The sequence below is a fragment of the Myotis yumanensis genome, unplaced genomic scaffold, assembly GCF_028538775.1.
Source record: "Myotis yumanensis isolate MYYU_CA2020_CCGP unplaced genomic scaffold, mMyoYum1.0.hap1 SCAF_1, whole genome shotgun sequence".
In the NCBI taxonomy this organism is placed as follows: Eukaryota; Metazoa; Chordata; class Mammalia; order Chiroptera; family Vespertilionidae; genus Myotis; species Myotis yumanensis.
This window is the reverse complement of record NW_027223752.1, coordinates 52,609,441-52,630,264: the sequence shown is the minus strand read 5'-3', so window position 1 is coordinate 52,630,264 and position 20,824 is coordinate 52,609,441. Positions and strand designations below refer to the sequence as shown.

The window sequence follows — 20,824 nt, the reverse complement described above, 5'->3', positions numbered from 1 at the left end:
ACTGTGCACTAGAACTTTCTGTAATCTGCAGTGTCCAGTATGATAGCCACTGGTCGCATGTGGCTATTGAGCACCAGAAAAGTGGCTAGTGTGACTAAAGAACTGAATTTTAAATATTACTTAATTTTAATTTATTTAAATATATGTTGCCACATGTAGCAAGTGGCTACCATAGTAGACAGTGTGGATCTAGAGGATTTTGCTATTTTGAGACTTACTGATGGTAAATTTTAATAACTTCTGTTTTTAAAAACTAAATGTTTTATGTAGGTTAAAAATAAAGTTAACTATTAGGCATTGTCACTAAGTAGTATATGTACTATGCTTGTGACTCAACTTCTTTACTTACAGAATTTTTGAAGGAATAACTTAACATAGTAGTATATGGAACTGGTCTATTCTTACCTTACAGCCACCAATACACTGAGAGGGACATGCCGTTCTGAAGATACGTTTTCTATGAGTGTGTTTAGATTTGAAGCAACTATTACTAGATCTGATGCTCCAAAGACATAGTTCATGTGGAAATTCTGGAAAGAGAAATAATTTTGTATTTCCTATGGATAAGCTTAGTATTTTTAGGAGATGGGAAAGAATTGGCAGACTTGAAAGTCTGTGTTGTTTAATGATAATTTTACCACCTGATACATAATAATTTTAAAGTGACCCTTTGAAGATAGGACTTACTCTCTGATAAATTTAAGCAAAATATATCTTTCTTTTTAAAAATTATGTTTTTATTGATTTTTAGAGAGGGGAAGGAAAAGGAATACAGAGATAAAAACATCAATGAGACATCAATCAGCTGCCTCCTACACGCCCCCCTAATGGGGATTGAGCCTGCAACCCAGGCATGTGCCCTGACTGGGAATCAAATTAGCGACCTCTTGGTTCATGTGTCAGTGCTTAACCACTGAGCCACGCAGGCTGGGATAAAGTATTTCTTTCATCAAGAGAAATTTAAACAATTTTAATTCAGAATTTCTGTGCTAATTAGTATTTGTTTTAGAATATCCTTTGTAGCATAGCTGGATCAAATGAATTTGTATATTCCTATACTTTTTTATCATTTCACAAACTCAGATTATGTCATAGCCTAATATGACAAATGAATAAAACATGATTGATATCTTTATCAAAATTATAAAAGAAGTAGCACAGTATTTGAGACTTATGATAACTCTTAAAATAATCTTGTCAGACCAGGGTTTTCCTTTTGTTATGAGGAATGACTGTTCTCATCCTTTGAAGCTTCACCTAGGCAGATAGAGTGGGGGTGGCAAGGGATTGTCTCACAGGCTTTATCTACCTGGCCAGCTTTTCTTGGAAGCACCTGGTGGTGGCTTCTTCTGGCTCATCTTGCTGAAGGAGCGTAGGGCTTTTCCAGGGAGTGGAGCTCCTCAGTTACTTCAGTACTTTGTGGGCCACAGTGGACCTAATAGGTCATTTCCTCGCCTGACTAAGCAGCAAGGCAAGGCTCCATACCCTAGACACTAAGAACAGCCAAGTTTATTCTCTAAAACCTGCTGTGAAGTCTGTATGCATTAATGTCTTTTTGATTGTTTGTTTGTTTGTGTTTCAATAGCTCAGCTTTCACAGCTGACAGGCATAGGAAAAGAAAACTTTTGGAAAACTCATCACTAAACAGCAAGTTACTAAAAGTAAATGTAAGTAATTAAAATTTATTCAAATATAAGAATTGGTTGAGATATAGTCTGCTTTATTACATTAATGTTGGTCCTTGTACACTTTTATAAGTATACTAGAGGCCCAGTGCACGAAATTCGTGCATTGGGGGGGGTCCCCTCAGCCCAGCCTGTACCCTCTCCAATCTGGGACCTCTTGGGACAGTCAGACATCCCTCTCACAAACCTGGACCGCTGGCTCCTAATTGCTCACCTGCCTGCCTGCCTGATCGCCCCTAACTGCCCCCCGCCCCCACCGGCCTAGTCGCCCCTAACTGCCCCTCCCCCCGCCAGCCTAATCACCCCCAACTGCCCCCCCTGCCGGCCTGGTCACCTCTTACTGCCCACCCCCACTGGCCTGGTCGCCCCCAACTGCCTCCCTCTGCCAGCCTGGTTGCCCTGAACTGCTACCCCATGCTGGCCTGGTTGCCCCAAACTGCCCCCCGCCCCCCGCTGGCCTGGTTGCCTCTTCCTGCCAGCCTGGTCACCCCCAGCTGCCCCCCTGCTGGCCTGGTCACCCCTCACAGCTTCCCCGCCAGCCTGGTCACCCCACGCAGCCTGCTTAGTCGTTTGGTTGTCCCTCACTAACCCCCCTGCTGGCCTGGTCGTAGGCAGCTATCTTGTGAGGGTGTGAGGGTTAATTTGCATATTACCTCTTTATTATATAGGATGCCTTGGATTTGGAATATTTTATAAAATGTTTGCCACTTGTACCAATGGTTCTTAATGTGGCTAAATACCCCAATGAGTCCATCTGTCAGTGCCTTTCTTTTGTCAGGATTGCCACTGTACTCCTCTGCCTTAGCAAGAATTTGTGTGTGTTTTTTTAAAATTAATTAATTTTATTGACTATATTGGGGTGACATTGGTTAATAAAATTATATAGGTTTCAGGGGTACAATTTTATAATAAATCTTCTGTATATTGTGTGTTCACCACACCAAAGTGTTTGTTCTTAATGCCTATGCATGTACCTTATTACAACGTTTCTGTAAGATGCAAAGATCCTTGCTTTCTGTTAAAGGTCCCTAGTATAAAATCTATGGGTCTGAAGTATTGGTATTTTATTTCTTAGGACTTTATTAATACAACTTCACCATAAGAGAATATGCTTCCTCATTCTGGTAACCATCTGTTACCAGATGTATGAGCCATTAATGGATTAGCAAAATTTTAAAATCATGAAATATTTACTTATTTTGAAACAATTTTTATTAATTTTAGAGAGAGAAGGGAGAGATAGAGAAACATAGATGTGAGAGAGAAACGTCTATTGGTTGCCTCCCACACGTGCCCTGACCAGGATTGAACCCACCACCTTTTGGTGTGCTGGACGATGCTCCAACCAACTGAAACACACCAGCCAGGGCAAAATCAGAAAATATTTTAATAATTTTACCCTGCATCTACCTCTCTACTCTCATGCTAGCTATGTATAGACACACTCTTAATCAAAGTGTTATGATTTTGTGGAAGAAAGAGCTAAAGTGTTCTCTGGCCAACTGAATTATGGTCAGAGATGCTTTGATTTGGATGTGTAGATTCACTTCCAGTGTTCCGGTGTAGTATTCAGATGTCATGATGAACTTGTAGAGTTAATTAGAAAACCAAGCCTTAGTTTAAGGGAAATTCAGGTAGTTTTTTAAGATTAATACTCTATTGCTAGAAAAACATATATTGGTCATTTATGCATGGCTTAGAGTTAAAAGTTTGGTGACAGAAATACTTGGGGTATATACATTTATATTTTTTGTAACGTGTAGTAGTTTTAATAGAATCTTGTAACGACATTAAGTCTTAATTTTTATTTCTTTTAAGGATCTTCCTGGTTTTTGCATTGTGTACTACACGGTACTTATTATTTTTTTTAATATATATTTTATTGATTTTTTACAGAGAGGAAGGGAGAGAGATAGAGAGTCAGAAACATCGATGAGAGAGAAACATCAATCAGCTGCCTCCTGCACATCCCCGATGTGCCCGCAACCCAGGTACATGCCCTTGACTGGAATCGAACCTGGGACCTTTCAGTCCGCAGGCAGATGCCCTATCCACTGAGCCAAACCGGTTTCGGCTACACGGTACTTATTAATGCTGCTTTCCTCATAAGCGTCCACAAGATACTTCCATTTAGAACAGTCTCAGGATTAGAAACAACCATCTAAACATATGTAGACACTTATACAGAGAATATAAACAGAATTTGAAATATTAATTGGACAGAAAAGGACCAATTCTAGATTGGCTTGAAGTTGGAGTTTCAAATATAGGCCTTTGCTTTGCTTTGATGTTTGAAAACGCCGGCCTTCTCTTGGCATTACCGATGGCTTCTTCTTGCCCCATTTTACAGGGAAGCACCACTGCCATTTGTGCCACAGGCCTTCGGAATTTGGGGAACACGTGTTTTATGAATGCCATCCTTCAATCACTCAGGTAATATGACAGAGCTTAAGTATCTGCTGTTAGTTTCTAGTGGAATAGTTAAGAGCAAAGGCTGTGGGTTCAGATCCTCTCTGCCATCGACTCTAGTCATATGGCTTGGGGCAAGTTACCTCAGTTTCTTAGATTTCTCATCAGTAAAATTGGAGATAATAATTCTGCCTCACAGGTAATTGGGTAGTATATAATGTAATTTATATAAAGTGCTTATTAGAAAACTGCCTTGCATTAAATAACTGCTAGCTGTTATTATTTATTTTCTGTTGCTTCTTGAATAGGCTAGAGCAGAGACCAGCAAATTTCTTCTGTAAAAGGCCAAATTAAATAAATATTTTTAATCTTTGCCTGCCACATACAGTCTCTCACATATTCTTTTCCCCTCAACCGTGCCCTTCCCCCCATTTTTAAACATCTGTTTTAAAATGTAAAAGCTCACTGGCCCAGGGCCAGATATGGTGTGTGGGCTGTAGTTTGCAGACTCCTGGGCTACAAGGAACCTTGTTCAGAAAACTTATTTGAATCATTAGTTGAGCCTTAAGTGTAGTCATAAGATTGGATGTTTAGAAGATCTTTAGACGGTATGATAAGCAGTAAAAATAAAATGGTCAAGAAGGCTGCCCTAAGTTGTATAGAATAAATTATTTTGAAAGTTGTGTACTTTTAGATTTTAATGAGCCATCAAAAGTCAGAATAAATTATCTTCCCAAGACCACCTTGGGAATAAGGCAGAAGCCGTATTTTATTTCTTCTTAAAGGTACTGTTAGCTTATCCAGTTTGCCCAAAGAAAAAATTTTAGTCACTACTGAATTCTCCTTGTTACTCTTTATAGTGTCTCTAAACAATATGTTTGGTTTTATGGGTTGTTTTTATTTGAGGGAATTGTTGACCACCTACAAACACCCTGAGAAGAAAGAAATGGTGACAACCATTTCTAAAGATGTGTGGGGAGGGGAGATTGAGGATTTTTTTGAACAGAGATTTTGTTTTAAGATCTTTGTTCATTTCTGCAGTCATCTATTTATACTTAGTATAAATGTGGGAACTTAATGAAGATACCCAGTGCAAGAGAATACATTGAGTACAATTAAATGAAAAATTGAGATTGTGTTTTCACAAAATCCATATGTAGGTTTCATAGAACTTTCTTTACAGTAAATTTAAAAAAATAATTTTCTTCCCTTCCTTTTTAAATAGTAACATTGAACAGTTTTGCTGTTATTTCAAAGAACTGCCCGCTGTGGAGTTAAGGAATGGGAAGACGGCAGGAAGGCGAACATACCACACCAGGAGCCAAGGGGATAACAATGTGTGAGTTCTAAGACTATATCCTTTCTGGCTTTGATACAAAACAAAAGACTCTTACTGGTGATTTCCATTGCATATGTGAGTTCACAGGCACATACATTTAAAAAAAACTCTTCTAAAAAGTGTGTTTAAGTATCTAGCAGGTAATCTTAATAATTGTTGAAATAAAAGCCAGCATAAATTTAGCACTCTACTTACTGAGTCTTTGTGAATTTGGACATTCTAAAACTCACATCTATATATGAAATACAGTTTTAGGTGTAGACCAGCATGAATGTCACTAGTCTTTGTGAATTGACTTGTCTGATATTTTGTTAGGAAAACCTGTCTTGGATAGTAAAATTAAATTGTAGTCATCAAATTAATTACAGGGACAGTACAGTTAATTTTTCATTGACATGAAGAGGGAAAGAATTGATAAGTGATTATTGAGAACCAATATCCAGTGCAGCCACACACTATTTGGGGTTTAGAAGATCTATCATATTATCATGATTGTAAGGGGCACATTTTTTACATATCTTACCATTACTATAACAGGTCTATGGTTTATAATCTGGTGTGTGTTTTTTTTATTCTTACCCGAGGATATTTTTTCCGTTGATTTTTAGAGAGAGTAGAAGGGAGAGGGAAAGACAGAGAGAAACACTGATGTGAGAGAGATACATCGATTGGTTACCTCCTGCATACCCCCAACTAGGGCTGGGAGCCTGCAACCAAGGTATGTGCCCTTGACTAGAATCGAACCTGGGACCCTTCAGTATGCAGGCTGATTATCTATCCACTGAGCCAAACCGGCTAGGGCAGTGGTCGGCAAACTGCAGCTCACGAGCCTCATGTGGCTCTTTGGCCCCTTGAGAGTGGCTCTTCCACAAAATACCGACTTCTGCACATGGGCCACGAAGTTCCAATCACACTGTACATGCGCGCCCGCACATGGTATTTTGTGGAAGAGCCACACTCAAGGGGCCAAAGAGCCGCATGTGGCTCGCGAGCCACAGTTTGCTGACCACTGAGCTAGGGCATCTGTGTATGCTTTTAATGTAATGTTTTCCCTGCCTGCCCATCCCATACCCACACCCCCATCCCACACATTCCAAAAAGCCGTATTATAATCTGGTACTGTTCTGCCTAGGTGGCTGAGGGAGAATAGGATAGAACATGTTAGATGAGTATACCAGTATGGTTAGAGCCAAAATATGGGGCAACTTTAAAGCCAGGCATTGAAGGGGGATGGAATGACATCACTGGAAGTGGATTTTTAAGAGTTTTCTTTGCCTGTCTGGCATGGCTTAGTGATTGAGCGTTGACCTATGAACCAGGAGGTCACGGTTCAGTTCACGGTCAGGGTACATGCCTGGGTTGTGGGTACGATCCCCAGTAGCGGGTGTGCAGAAGACAGCCGATCAATGATTCTCGGGTTGCCTCATTATGCCAAAAATTGTTGTGAAGAGCCAGTTGCCCCGTGTGCCTATTCATTGTGATTCAGTATTGCCCTTCTCAGCCTCTCGTTCAGAAGGAATGGTTCATGACCCTTTAGGCTTTTTGTATTTGCAGTGTGCTTTCCAACAGTTATTTCTCACAGGATCTTTAGGACACAGATTCTCATCCTCTCAATAAACACATAGGATGAACTGGAAATCAATAAACATATATTAAAAAAAGAGTTCACTTTGATAATAGCATATAGGATGAACTGGAAAATGCCTGCATTCAGGGAGGCTTTACACTCTATAGTAACTAGAGGCCCGGTGCATGAACTTGTGCACAGGTGGGGTCCAGCCGGCCTACCCTGATAGGGGTGGAGGGGCCCTGATCAGGGGTGGGGCCAGCTGGGTGGAGGGGCTGTGGGCCGTTGGCCAGCTGGCCCCGTCCCCTGGTTGAACTCCCGGTCAAGGGGACAATTTGCATATTAGCCTTTTATTACATAGGATTGGGTTGGAGGGGATAGCAGTGAAATGTAGAGGAAAAAATGCATGTGCACAAAACTTAAGGGAAGAGTGAGTAGTACTTGATGCATTAATATCATTCAGGGTTTAGTTACAATCTGTAGAAATTGCTTCTGGCCATGTTAAGCAGAAAAGGAACTTATTGGAGGTCTAATTGGTGTGCTAACCATTACGGGATGGGTAGAAAATCAGGTATGAAGTCTAGGCATCTAGAACCAAAGCCACAATCACCCCCACAGAACTTCCCCATGAAAACATCACTGCTTTTGCTGTCCAGTGCAACTCGAGCTCCCACTGCTGGCACTGCTGGATCTGGGTGCTTGGTGAACTCCAGATGATGATTTTTGCCACCAGAAAGGATTTGATACTGTCCCAGCTTCTTTGCATCACTAACACCTGCTTCAGATAGGCAGAGCCCAGGCCCTGTATCCGATTCCTGCAGTGGGGGTGGAGGGATAGGCTGGGAAAGCAAGTATCTGGACTTTCCAGCTTCCATAGTGGGAGACAGGCTCTGACTCTCACCAAGACTCAGGTGGAGATTTCCTCAAACAAGTTCAGGCACTAAGTAAAAAATATGCTTTGTATTCCAGGGACCTACAGGATAACAGGTTGAGAAAGAAAATACTGAGATTCCCTGAGTTATCAATTAGGTACTCATGAGTATGGTAGTTGTATTGACAGATATAGTCATTGAAGTTGAGGAGGTGTATCAACTTAGCTACATGCACAGATAACCAAAATTAACCATGACTTAAACATCCACAGTTTATTTTCTCATGCAAAAGTTAGAAGTTTCTAGTTTTTAGGCTCCTTCTTGCTCTCTGTGCCGTCAGCCCTGGGATGGGGCTCTCAGCCACATAGTCCAAGACGGTGCTGGAGTGCCACCAGTTCATCCTCATTTCAGCTAGAAGGAGGCAGGAACAGTTAATAAGGACTATTTCTCTTTAAGGAAATTTCTCAGAATTTAAACACACTCAAAGTTTTTTATTCCAGGAATTTATGTGCCAAAGGGAAAAAAGGAAGTTTTATTCCTACGGAGAAGACGAGAATGGATATAGGGGGACAATAGGGAGAGCACAGAGAGAAGGTTCAGTGCACATTGGGTTTGAAGTGGCAAGAGGACATTCAGTGGAAAATTCCTGTTGGAAGCTGGAGAAACCTGAATAAAAGTGGTCATGAGAAAATGTGGCTTTTAGATTTGGATTTTTGAGAGTCATTGGTATGGAGCCGAATGTTGAAGCTTTGTGGTCAGATGGACTCTCTGAGGCAGAGATGAGCAGATGTCACACTGAGGTCTGAGAAGTGCCCCTAGTGAGGGGCAAGAAGGAGAAATGAAGATTTTAAGTTTTAAAAATGTATATTCTTAAATAATTAGGTTTGTAACTTTCTCATTGCTTTATTGTACAAGTATGACAGTATTTTGGCACAGACTTCACCATATGGTTACAAAACTGGTTTTGTCAGTAATTACTGCTATTTACATGGTTTTTTGAAATGCTTTTACTTAACTGTCAGACTTAGCTTAGAAGAGACCAGGCTTTCTTTATGTTTTTATTTTTTAATTTATTATGAACTTTAGACAGTTGGACAGTATGCATTGAAATAATAGCCTCTCATTAATGCGCAGGGTCTTGTCCCTTCCTCTTTTGCAGGTCTTTGGTGGAAGAGTTTAGAAAGACACTCTGTGCTTTATGGCAAGGTAGCCAAACTGCATTTAGCCCAGAGTCCTTATTTTATGTTGTTTGGAAGATTATGCCAAATTTTAGGTAAGTATTATTTAACGAAAGATACTTAAAACATTAGTATTAGTCTTTATACTGTTCCTGAAACAATTTCCAATGAAGTGGTGGTATTCTAAGTAGTAAAGACTGGTTTTGCTCTTTTTTTTGTTTTTGTTTTAAAGGAGGAGAACAGAAGTTGGATATATCTGACTAGACAAATGTTTGTTTAAATAATAGATATTTGAATGTCTTTAACAAAGGGTAGGGTATTTTGTTATAAAAACAAAGCCCTGTTTCCATGTCTTAGCTATTATAAACAACTATGAACATAGGGGTGTATATATTCTTTCAGATTGGTGTTTCAGGATTCTTAGGATATATTCCTAGAAGTGGGATCACTGGGTCAAACGGCAGTTCCATTTTTAATTTTTTGAGGGATCTCCATAGTGGCTGCACCAGTCTGCATTCCCACCAGCACTGTACTAGGGTTCCCTTTTCTCCACATCCTCACCAACACTTGTTAGTTGATTGATTGATGGTAGGCATTCTGGCAGATGTGAGATAACTCATTGTCATTTTAATTTGCATCTCTCTGATGATTAGTGCCCAGATAAGCACATAAAAAAGCTGTGGTACATTTATACCACGGAATACTATGCAGCAGTAAAAAAGAAGGATCTATTACCCTTTGAGACAGCATGGAGGGACCTGGAGATTACTATGCTAAGTGAAATAAGCCAATTAGAGGAAGACAAATACCACATGAACTCACTTATATGTGGAATCTAATAAACAAAATAAATTGATGAATAAAACAGAACCAGTGGCATGGAAACATGGAACAAACTGACGAATCTCAGAGGGAAGAGGGGAAGGGAGTGAAAAGAGATTAACCAAAGAATTTGTATGCATATATACATTGCCTGTGGACACAGACAATAGGGTGGTGAAAGCGGGGGGGGGGGGGGGGGGGGGGGAGCAGGAAATGGGGGGGGGCAGTGGGAGGAGAGAAGAGGGGACATCTGTAATACTCTCAACAGTAAAGTTTATTTTTAATTCCCTTATGAATTATTTAATGTGCTCTAGGAAAACATACTGGAAAAAATTTCCTTGATTCTTTCAAAACCTTACAAAGAATAATTACTATCATACACTATCTTGTTATTTCAACTAAAAAAAATCCAAATGTAAACAGTAGATGTCTATGGTATTATATCCACAGTTCTGCTCTGGGTCCTGAAGGTTTTAGGAGACTGTAGTCAAGTCCATTGGGATTCACTTTCCAGAAGGTTGCTGGGTCCCATCCTAATGTGGCTTCAGAGTCCCTGTGTTTTCTGTGCTCGCTGTATAGCCTTGCTTGAGTATGGAAAGAGCCCTGCTGTCTAGCCCTACCTCCCCTCCTATCTTAGTCCTATTTTATTCATCAGCCCTAGCACTTCAGGTAATAGCAAATTTGGGGCACTGCAGGTGTTTGACAATAGCTATTACCACCTTGTTGATTTTATCCTTCTGAAGCAATCATGGTTCTTACTACTCAGGCTTTAGGCACCTAATGTACATCCCTCTCCTTGTTTTGTTTTAAACGAAATCAGCATGCTGTAGTGAAACTTAGCATAAATCTTGCTCTATTGCCTACTAGTGGTTTAGATATATGGGTAGTATAGAGAAATGTTTAAAAGGTAATAACTTCAAAGAACTGTAAGTTGTTGTGATTGACTATTGTTACCCCTGATCTTTGTTTTGAAGGAAACTTCTTTTATGTATATCATGCCATGTAAATCTCTCAGGAGAGACTAATTTTGTAAGAATTTTAAGATTTCTTGACTCTTAAGTAGGAAAGGTGAAAATGACTATTAAGTTACTACTGATTTGGTTTGGACTTAATATAAAATTTCTGACATGCCTAGTTAGACTGTTGATAGGGATTTAATCTTTATGTTTTATTGTATAAAATAGTTATTTATTTCTTTATTTTTAAAATATATTTTTATTGATTTCAGAGAGGAAGGGAGAGAGAAACATCAGTGATGAGAGAGAATCATTGATTGCCTCCTGCACACCCTCTACTGGGGATCGAGCCCGCAACCTGGGCATATGCCCTTGACCAGAATCGTACCTGGAACCCTTCAGTCCACAGGCTGACACTCTATCCACTGAGCCAAACCAGCTAGGGCTAGTTGTCATTTATTGAATGCCTACTATGTGCCTCGCACTTTAGATCTTTTATATCTGATCTTCATTAAAAAACACAACAAAATTCCTGTCAAGGTAGGAAGTGTTAGCCCCATTTTAAAGAAGACGACAATGAGACAGAGGAGGAGCAACGTATTCAGTCTTGTACAGCTAGTAGATGTCAGGACCAGTGTGAGAACCATGTCTTTGTGGGGTTGGTTAATGATAGATCTTTTAACAGTAATTTGTCCACGTGCCTGAGTGAGGCCAGCAACTAACTCCATACTGTTCTACTTGGTCCCCGTGATGACTCAGGCCCCTCGTTCTTAATTGGGAGTTTAGAAACATTATGAAACCTTTATTCAGTAGAATTCTACTTTTCCTCTAAGTCTGCCCAAATCTCTTCCCTTTATATTTCCTGTAGCCCGACTGTGAGCATGATTTTGTTTTTTTGTGTGTGTGTGTTTTTTAAAAGAATAGTTGGTTGATTTTGAGAGAGAGAGAAACGTCGATGTGAGAGCACATTGATCGGCTGCCCCCTGCAAGCCCCGCAATCCAGGCATGTGCCCTTGACCGGGAATGGAACCGGCAACCTCCTGGTACATGGAAAGATGCCCAACCAACTAAGCCACACCAGCCAGGGCAAATTAACATTTTCTTCATTCATTCTTTATTGGGACATTTCTTTCTTTTAAAGATTTGGGTAAATATGGGTTGCCTCATTATGGCAAAAATTGTTGTAAAGAGCCAGTTGCCCCATGTGCCTATTCATTGTGATTCAGTATTGCCCTTCTCAGCCTCTCGTTCAGAAGGGATGGTTCATGACCCTTTAGGCTTTTTGTATTTGCAGTGTGCTTTCCAACAGTTATTTCTCACAGCATCTTTAGGACACAGATTTCCTGTAGACATTAAGGAGAAGGAGGTCATTTTTAAGGTAAAACAAGTGAAGATAAGAAAGTGCTAAAATCGGAGCCATTTTTATTCCCCTCTTCTCTCATTTCTGCTCTGTCAGAGATGCCAGTGGGTTCTTCATATACCCATTTCCTCAGTAACTCACAAACACCTGTTTGGGTGACATCCATGAAATAATTTGTATACAAAACACAAACACTGCACCCACATGAAAGCAGTGTTTCCTTTAATGTGATTAACAAACGAGAAACCTAAGTTGACAGCAGAGAAAACTCTGAAGCTCATATTGTATATTTGGCAAATAATTAAAAAGGTAACTGAAGTTTGTTGAATTTAACATACTAAATATTTATTAAGACTTTCAGATAATTCAATAAAAGGTTTTATTTAAATGTTTAAAAATGGAATTATAAATGTCTCTTTAGTCAGAATCAGAAAATGTTCCTAGTCTTAAAAGAGACTGTTTTCTGGTAAAGATCACACATTAAAACAAAAACCCATAACTTACCTTTATAAAAATGCTGAGTGTTCCATGATCTCATGTAGGTAAAAAGTGTTTCTCCAGGCCTGACTAGTTTGGCTCAGTGGCTAGAGCAGTGATGGTGAACCTTTTGAGCTCGGCATGTCAGCATTTTGAAAAACCCTAACTTAACTCTGGTGCCGTGTCACATATAGAAATTTTTTTATATTTGCAACCGTAATAAAACAAAGACCTATATTTTTGATATTTATTTTATATATTTAAATGCCATTTAACAAAGAAAAATCAACCAAAAAAATGAGTTCGCGTGTCACCTCTGACACGTGTGTCAGGTTCGCCATCACTGGGCTAGAGTGTTGTTGGCCTGTGGACTGAAGAGTCCCAGGTTCGATTCCAGTCAAGGGCATGTACCTTGGTTGCGGGCACATCCCCAGTAGGGGGCGTGTAGGAGGCAGCTGATTGATCTCTCCCATCGATGTTTCTAACTCTCTATCCCTCTCCCTTCTTCTCTGTAAAAAATCAATAAAATATATATTAAAAAAAAAAAGAATATAATGTGTTTTGATAAAAGAATATAAAATCATGGTGTGGTTGGAATCATTCATTGGTATACATTAGGAACATTTTTTTTTCTTTTTTCTTTTTATTTTTATTGCTTAAAGTATTACAAAGAGTATTACATATGTCTCTTTTTTTTTCCTCCTTGACATTCCCCCTAGGAACTTTTTTTTAATGTATTTGATGAAAATGCAAATTGGCATAACTACAAAGTACTGGTTTTTCATGATCCATTTTAGAAACATGATGATTAGATATCAGGTTATTTTGGTGAAGGAACGAAACTATTTTTATATGTGTAGAACTTCACACATGTCCTAAAGTAGTAATACTACCTTTGAGTCATGAAAAAAAAAAGAAGGATGTTATATTGAAAAGGTTTAAAGCACCTCATTAGGTACATAAAGGAACTACCAACTTTGAATGAATAGTTTTGACTGTGAATGTAAACATTTATTCATATGAATATTAGAAGAAATATTTGAACACATGTTGAAATTTAGTAGCTAAGTAGTTCAGAAAAAGTTATAGTGCAGTGCTGAAGTGACTTCTGATTTAAGTTTCATTGATTAGGCAGACTGTTTTCATAATTTCTTATTTCCAGGAGAAATTTCAGGAAAAGGGGGAAAATATAGATTGAGGGGAACTCTGGTTGAAGGAAATTTTGTTTATGGAACCATTGCCTGGAAGAGCGGTGGAAGTTTTGACTCAAGACCAAGCCAGAAAACCTTGAGATTTAGAGGATAGATTAAAGAGAACCTCCCATGCTGGCAAAATGTAGGCAGAAGTCTTTTCCATCAACAGTTTTATGCAAGTACCTTATATTTCATTGCTTGATTTATTTTTTTCTACATAAACCTCTGTGACCTTGCAGTTGTATCAGCTTTATTTTCTGTCAGTCTTCATTTCTGTTTACTCGTCATCGATTTGCATTAGTATAAGAATTCCACGTAATTTCCTATCTGAATATAGTGAAAGAAGTAACCTAAGAATATGTTGCTATATATATTCAAATTTTAGGATAGAGAATAATTGTGTATGAGTCAATGCATTTTTAAAAGTATTTATTTAAAAGTGTCTTTGGAATCGAGATTAGGATTTAGGTATAGAATGTTAGATGTCTTCTTAACTTTTTAGAAAATTTTTCTTTTCCTTTCAGCCAGTGCTTAAAAATTAGTATCTTTCAATCTAAAGAATTAGTTTTAGATTCCTTATTTCATGTGGTGGTGGTTTAGATCTAGTTTTATGGTGAGGTTAAGATGTGAAATTTTAACATTTGAGCATCTTCTGGAGGGGCCAGTGGGACAGTGGGAAGATTCAGAGTCCATCCAGGGGAGACACATGGGTTATAGCTCTGTCTCTGCAGGACTTTAGGCAAATCACACCCTCACACCCCTTTTTTTACCTCATCTCTAAAGTGGGGTCAGTTGAGATTACTACAATTCCAATTAGCTCTAAAATTCCATGTTTTCAAACAGTAGAATTATTTTTCTTGTTGAGAAATTTTGTGTGTAAAACATGGAGCATGTGGGGATGAAAAGTCTCCAGGAGCCTCGCTGTGTCTGAGCTCTGAGCGCAGGGCTATATCTCCGCCCCACACTTTTCCCTCCTGTGGCTTTGGCTGGGCAGGTGGAGCCTCCTCCATGACAGACTGTTTCTGTTTGTTTCAGGGGCTATCAACAGCAGGATGCCCATGAATTCATGCGCTACCTTTTGGACCACCTGCACTTGGAACTCCAGGGCGGTTTCAATGGTGTTTCCTGCTCACCAATTCTGCAGGAGAATTCTACCCTGTCTGCAAGTAACAAATGTTGCATGTAAGATTTAATTTCCTTTGCTGTTTTAGGAGCACCTCAGATATTTCTGTTGGTGTTATTGTTTGTTAGATTTATAATGGAAGCGGAGAGTTTTCCTTAATCTTTGCCACAAATGTTTGCTCTTGAACTTTGTGACCAGTGGACTAGCACATGCCTCCCACTTCCAGACCAGAGGCATCTTGTATTTGCATCTTGGTGTAGTTCTGATTGTTATTTGGGATAGATGATTTTAAAACTTGAAAAAAAAAATAGAAAATATTTGTACAATTTAGCACTTAAAAGTTTTCCTCCAGATGTACTGAAGAATGGCTCAAAGACTTAATTTTTGTATATTAAAAGTAATTATATATTTGTTCACTAAAAACAAAGGCTTAAAATATTTGAATGTGAATTTTCCTAATGCCTCATTCTGGACTTGAATTTTCTTTAAGTATATTTGTTCTTTATTGAAATTGAGGAATTTGTAAGTTCTTGAAAATTTTTCTTACCTCTCGATATGAACAAAATAAACCTTTTAGGTTGCTTTTTCAAGTACTAATAACCCAGAATTGACATTGAGATTATTATGTTTATTTTGCTTGAGAAATAATGTTTTATGATATTTGAGCTTGGATATTAGTTAATTGTAGTTTTCTTCTGTTCGTATTTTTGAAAAGTTTGTGTTGACCTATGTAGGAAAGGGATTTATAAGACAAACTCCCAAAAGAAAGAAAGAGTAGGAAATATATAGAGGTTGTAATATTGCCTGGAAGTTGCTAAGTGTGATATGTAAGATAAGGTCTTTTGAATGACTAAACAGCCTCATAGCTAACCTGGCTGTGTCAGAGAAGGGTAACCAATATGAATTTCCATACTTCTCAAAATGTTTGACCTTCCAGGTCCTAGTTAGCTATGGTTCCAATTAGAATCTAGTACAGAAAGGAAAGGACCTGCCTGCAGGTGTAGCTCAGTGGTTGAGTGTCGACCCAAGAATCAAGAGGTTGCTAGTTCGATTCCCAGTCAGGGCAAATGCCTGGGTTGCAAACTCAATATTGATGTTTCTCTCTCATCGACGTTTCTATCTCTCTATCCCTCTCCCTTCCTCTCTCTAAAATCAATAAAAAAAATTTTTAATTAAAAAAAAAGGGAATTACCTATGTCTGGAAGAATTGTTCTTGCTGCTAGCACCAAATTAAAAATAGTATTAAATGAAAAATTTTGTTTTGTATTTTGACTTGATTGGTATCCTTTTCTCAGAAGCAGAAATGATAAAAGAAGAACTACACTGAGTTTAAATGTTCTGCTTTGAAATAGAGTAATTTCTCTTTAAATTAAAGGCAGCATTGTATGTGAGTCAGTATAAGAGGATCAGTCAGAGTCTCTTTATTTTCAGTAGTTATTTTTTGGGTATGCCTTTTGTTTATGACACAGATACTAAACCTAACACCTGAAATAGCCATTGTGTTCTACAGTTCCCAATATATCTTCCCTTTTTTTTAACTTCTAAACAAAAGCCAAATATCTTATGAACAACTTAAAAAAATAATAAAGCTGCAATATATTTCTTTTTCCAGTAAAGGAAGGAAGCCAAAGGAAGCAAATGTTTAAAATAATAGAATTGCCTATCTCATCACTGCAGTTGATTCAGAGCAGTTCAGAAAGTACAGCTCAGTGTATTAGCATTATTGATTGCAAGTGTCAGAAAGCACCTCAAATTTCTATTAACATAGAAGCATTTACTGGCTGAAGTTAATTGTTTAAGTGCACAGAGGGTGATATGTGTGTGTTGTACTATTAATGACAGCAAAATATTGAAACAACCTCAGTGTTCATTAATATTATATTGGTTAAGTTAAGAGCAAGAGCATAGTGTTAAGAACAGCTGCTTAGGCCAGACTAGCTGTGTGACCTTGGGCCAGGTTACTTAACCTTTTGGACTTCAGCTTCCTGGTCTGTGAAATGGGGATAATCATGTCTACCTCATAGAGTTGTTGTGTGGGTTAACTGAGTTAATAAATACAAAGTACTTAGAATGATGCTTTGCATGTGCTATTATGATAGCACTAGAGGCCCAGTGCACGGATTCATGCACCAGTGGGGTCCCTTGGCATGGCCTGTGGGGATTGGGCTGAAACCGGCAGTCCAATGCCGCCTGCCACTCCCACTCATCCTGGCCCCACTGCACCTGCTGTGGGCTCGCGCCCAGTCAGTTCCAATCAGGAGAGCCATGAGCCGTGTCTGGTGCTCGTTGGTCAGCTGAGTGGTGCTCCCACTGTGGGAGCGTACTACCAGGGGCAGCGTCTGCGTTGAGCGCCTGCCCCCTGATGGTCAGTGCGAGTCATAGTGACTGGTCATTCGGTCGCTTAGGCTTTTATATATATAGACTAGAGGCTCGTTGCATGAAGAGGTTCGTGCAATAGGCCTTCCCTTCCCCTGGCTGCCGGCACCGGTTTTCCTGCAGCACCTGGGACCCAGGCCTTCGCTCCAGATGGAGCCTTCAATCTTCGTGGCTCTGGATGGAGACTTCAGTCTTCCCTCCGCCGCTTCGTCCCTACGTATGCAAATTAACCGCCATCTTTGTTTGGTTAATTTGCATACTCTCCTGATTGGCTGTGAGTGTAGCGGAGGGACGGTCAATTTACATGTTTGTCTATTCTTAGGTAAGATGCTCTCACTAGTGCACTTTCTCAGTTGTTCTTGTGTTCATTCTATGTGCATACTGTGGCATGCCATGCAGCTGTCAAAAAAGTGGGGTACATATTCAAAATATGTACTTAAGGAAATAAGAGCAAAAAGCAGGTATGATCCTAATTATTTAAGGGCTTTCTTTTTGGTAAGCACTTGCCTAAATGCACTATACATACATAACTCATTTCATCTTCACACCAGGCCTCTGAGAGAAATAGACATTGTTCCTGTTTTACATTTGATGAAGTTGAGGCAACAAGAGGTTCACAAACATTAGGACAATTGTTTTTTTTTTTGTTTTTTTTTTATTAAAGTAGTGTATTCTTGATCTCCACAAAGGAATCCTATATAATAAAACCCTAATATGCAAATTGACCAATGGCAGAACGACTGGCGGAACGACTGGCCACTATGATACTCACTGACCACCAGGAGGCAGACGTTCAATGCAGCTCCTGCATTGAGCATCTGTCCCCTCAAGAGGGAGGTGACTGGCGGTGGGGGTTGGGGGGTGGTGCTATCCAGCGGGCGGCGCCAGGCCACCAGCCAAGGCAGGTGCCAGCGGGGGTCCCCCCAATTGCCCTGCACATCGGTCATCCTGCAGAGAGAGGTGACCGGCAGTGGTGGCGGGGGGCAGGACTGGCGAGCAGGTGGTGCCAGGCCACCAGCCAAGGCGGATACCAGCAGGGGCCTCCCGATCGCCCCGTCCACCAGTCGCCCCACAGATGGGCCCTGATCGCTGGCCAGGCCTAGGGACCCTACCATATCTATATATTGGGAGCAGTCTCTTAGATTTAAAAATTAAAACCTGGCAAGGCTGCTCTAACACTGAAAAAACAGGATGATGCAGCAATGACATGCATGAACTCTGGCTTGTACATTTTGTGGTCAGCCCTGATTCTGACACTTATAACTGTGTGACAAAGCCAATTACTTAACTTCTCTCTGCTTCAGTTTTTCCACCCATAAGATGGGGAAAATGGTACTACTGCCTCAGAAGAATCATGTTATGTATTACTTTTTATAATCAGGGCAAAAAAATGTAGTTGCCCATACAACAGCAAGATGCCTTTCACCTGTATGAAAAGTATGGTCACTGGTGCATGCAGCATCCTGGATTGTGAGAGGGATGTCCGACTGCCGGTTTAGGCCCTATGGGGATCGGGCCTAAACCAGCAGTCGGACATCCCCCGAGGGTGCAGGCCGGGCTGAGGGCCTCCCCCATCGTACATGAATTTTGTGCACTGGGCTTCTAGTTATTTATAATATTTTAAGTGAGCTTTTTAAGTCTCATTGACAGTAACATTCAGCACTTTAATTGTGAAGTTAGAACTCCCTCAATAACTACTAAATAAGTATGAAATTTCTTCTTTTTCCCCAAACCTGACAGATGACCATCTGAAAAATGGAAATCTACTTCCGATTGAGGTAGTGGTTCAAAGTAAAGGAATTGAGAGCTCCCTCTAAGATGAGAGGCCTTTCAAAGACTCAAATACAAGGCAGTTCCCACTTTTCTTCAGCATATAATTTTGGGGAAGGTGTTCTCTGGCCCTGAGTGTAGGCACTTACGTGACTCCTGTTAGGAGTGGCAAATGTCCAGTGTTGGTTACTGTTGGAGCAAGTAGTGGATTGGAAGAGGGCCTGTGGGGAGGCCAAACAATGGCTTAACTCTTTTATTTAGAATACATTTATATAGATTTAAAGTTTTTGCATTATTTTGTAATTTAAATATAAATTATTTTCTTTTTTTTACTGAGATGTTTTCTTATGTGATTTTCTTTAGAAATGGAGCATCTACAGTTGTCACGGCTATATTTGGAGGCATTCTCCAAAATGAGGTTAACTGCCTTATATGTGGGACAGAATCTAGAAAGTTTGATCCATTCCTAGGTAAGACATATTTGGTATGTGGAGATATGATATTGTAATAAAATAATTTTATTTCCTTTGAAAATTAAGACAGCGGAGATAAATCATTAAAAATACATCATTTGCCCTAGTCGGTTTGGCTCAGTGGATATAGCATCCGCCTGCAGACTGAAGGTTTGATTCTGGCCAAGGGCACATGGCTGGGTTGTGGGCTCGAGCCCCAGTAGGGGGCGTGCAGGAGGCAGCCGATCAATGATTCTCTCTCATCATCTCATCACTGATGTTTCTATCTCTCTCTCCCTCTCCCTTCCTCTCTGAAATGAATAAAGAAATATATATTTTTTTAAAAAAAACATTTTTTGAAATTACTTTTTGAGTTATATGACTTTAACAGTTGTTTTCCTATTTCCTTTTAAGACCTTTCATTAGATATTCCAAGTCAATTCAGAAATAAGCGCTCTAAGAATCAAGAAAATGGACCAGTTTGTTCATTACGAGGTAAGAAATTAATGTTCTAGAATTCTTTTTTCGCTCTGAAATACCTTAATATGTTTGTAAATTCCGTCAATACGTGCTGTGTTGTTAATCACTTTAATGAATTTGTGTTGTGACTTAACAAAAATCAAACCTGGATGTCTCTTCCTGTCCCAAAAAATTCTGTTTAATGAGAATGCCTGTCAGAGGTAGTAGGGCAAGCATAAAACGTTTCTCACTTTTCTCTTTTAAAAGTGAAAGTTCATAACAAAACCTTTTCTGACCTAATGAAATAGAATTATGCTATGGATATCCCACTAGCATCCACAGGAAGAAAGAAAACTCAGCAAAGTTTTATGAATTATGGTGTTATTTATGCTTTTGTATGACAAATAGTGTGAGGAATCTGTTGATACTACCATTGGTTAAACATAGGCCCTACTTTTAATTGCAAGAATATTAAAATTTACATTTACTTTGCAAGATTTTGAACAACTTTTTTCCTTGATGAGTTTTAACTACTTTAGTCAAGGCAAGAAACCTATCCTTCACCAGCCACTATAATGACTAATTGTTCTTTTTAGTCATAAAAAGAAGAAACTAGGATAGAAAAAAGAGGACCTAATACGTGTTCTATCATTAAGCAACTGTACACTGAAGGCAAGCAACATAATTTCTGCCCTAAATTGCATGTTGACTAAAAGTAAATTCTTTTCCCTTCAACTGTTTTAGGGAGTATTGTCACAATTATAGTTAGACTAGAGGCCCAGTGCA

The 20,824-nt window shown here is 39.4% G+C and overlaps 1 protein-coding gene across 3 annotated transcripts in view; it reads left to right on the top strand.

Annotated features, from left to right (window-relative positions):
• USP3 (ubiquitin specific peptidase 3) overlaps window positions 1-20,824 on the top strand; it is a 101,776-nt gene that overhangs the window by 65,460 nt on the left and 15,492 nt on the right. For all 3 annotated transcript variants that reach the window (XM_070421348.1, XM_070421357.1, XM_070421367.1), the window contains 7 exons: window positions 1,586-1,667; window positions 4,036-4,118; window positions 5,320-5,433; window positions 9,032-9,145; window positions 14,894-15,040; window positions 19,491-19,597; window positions 19,994-20,074. In XM_070421348.1, coding sequence (XP_070277449.1) covers window positions 1,586-1,667; window positions 4,036-4,118; window positions 5,320-5,433; window positions 9,032-9,145; window positions 14,894-15,040; window positions 19,491-19,597; window positions 19,994-20,074 — 728 coding nt within the window. The remainder of the gene's footprint in view (window positions 1-1,585; window positions 1,668-4,035; window positions 4,119-5,319; window positions 5,434-9,031; window positions 9,146-14,893; window positions 15,041-19,490; window positions 19,598-19,993; window positions 20,075-20,824) is intronic.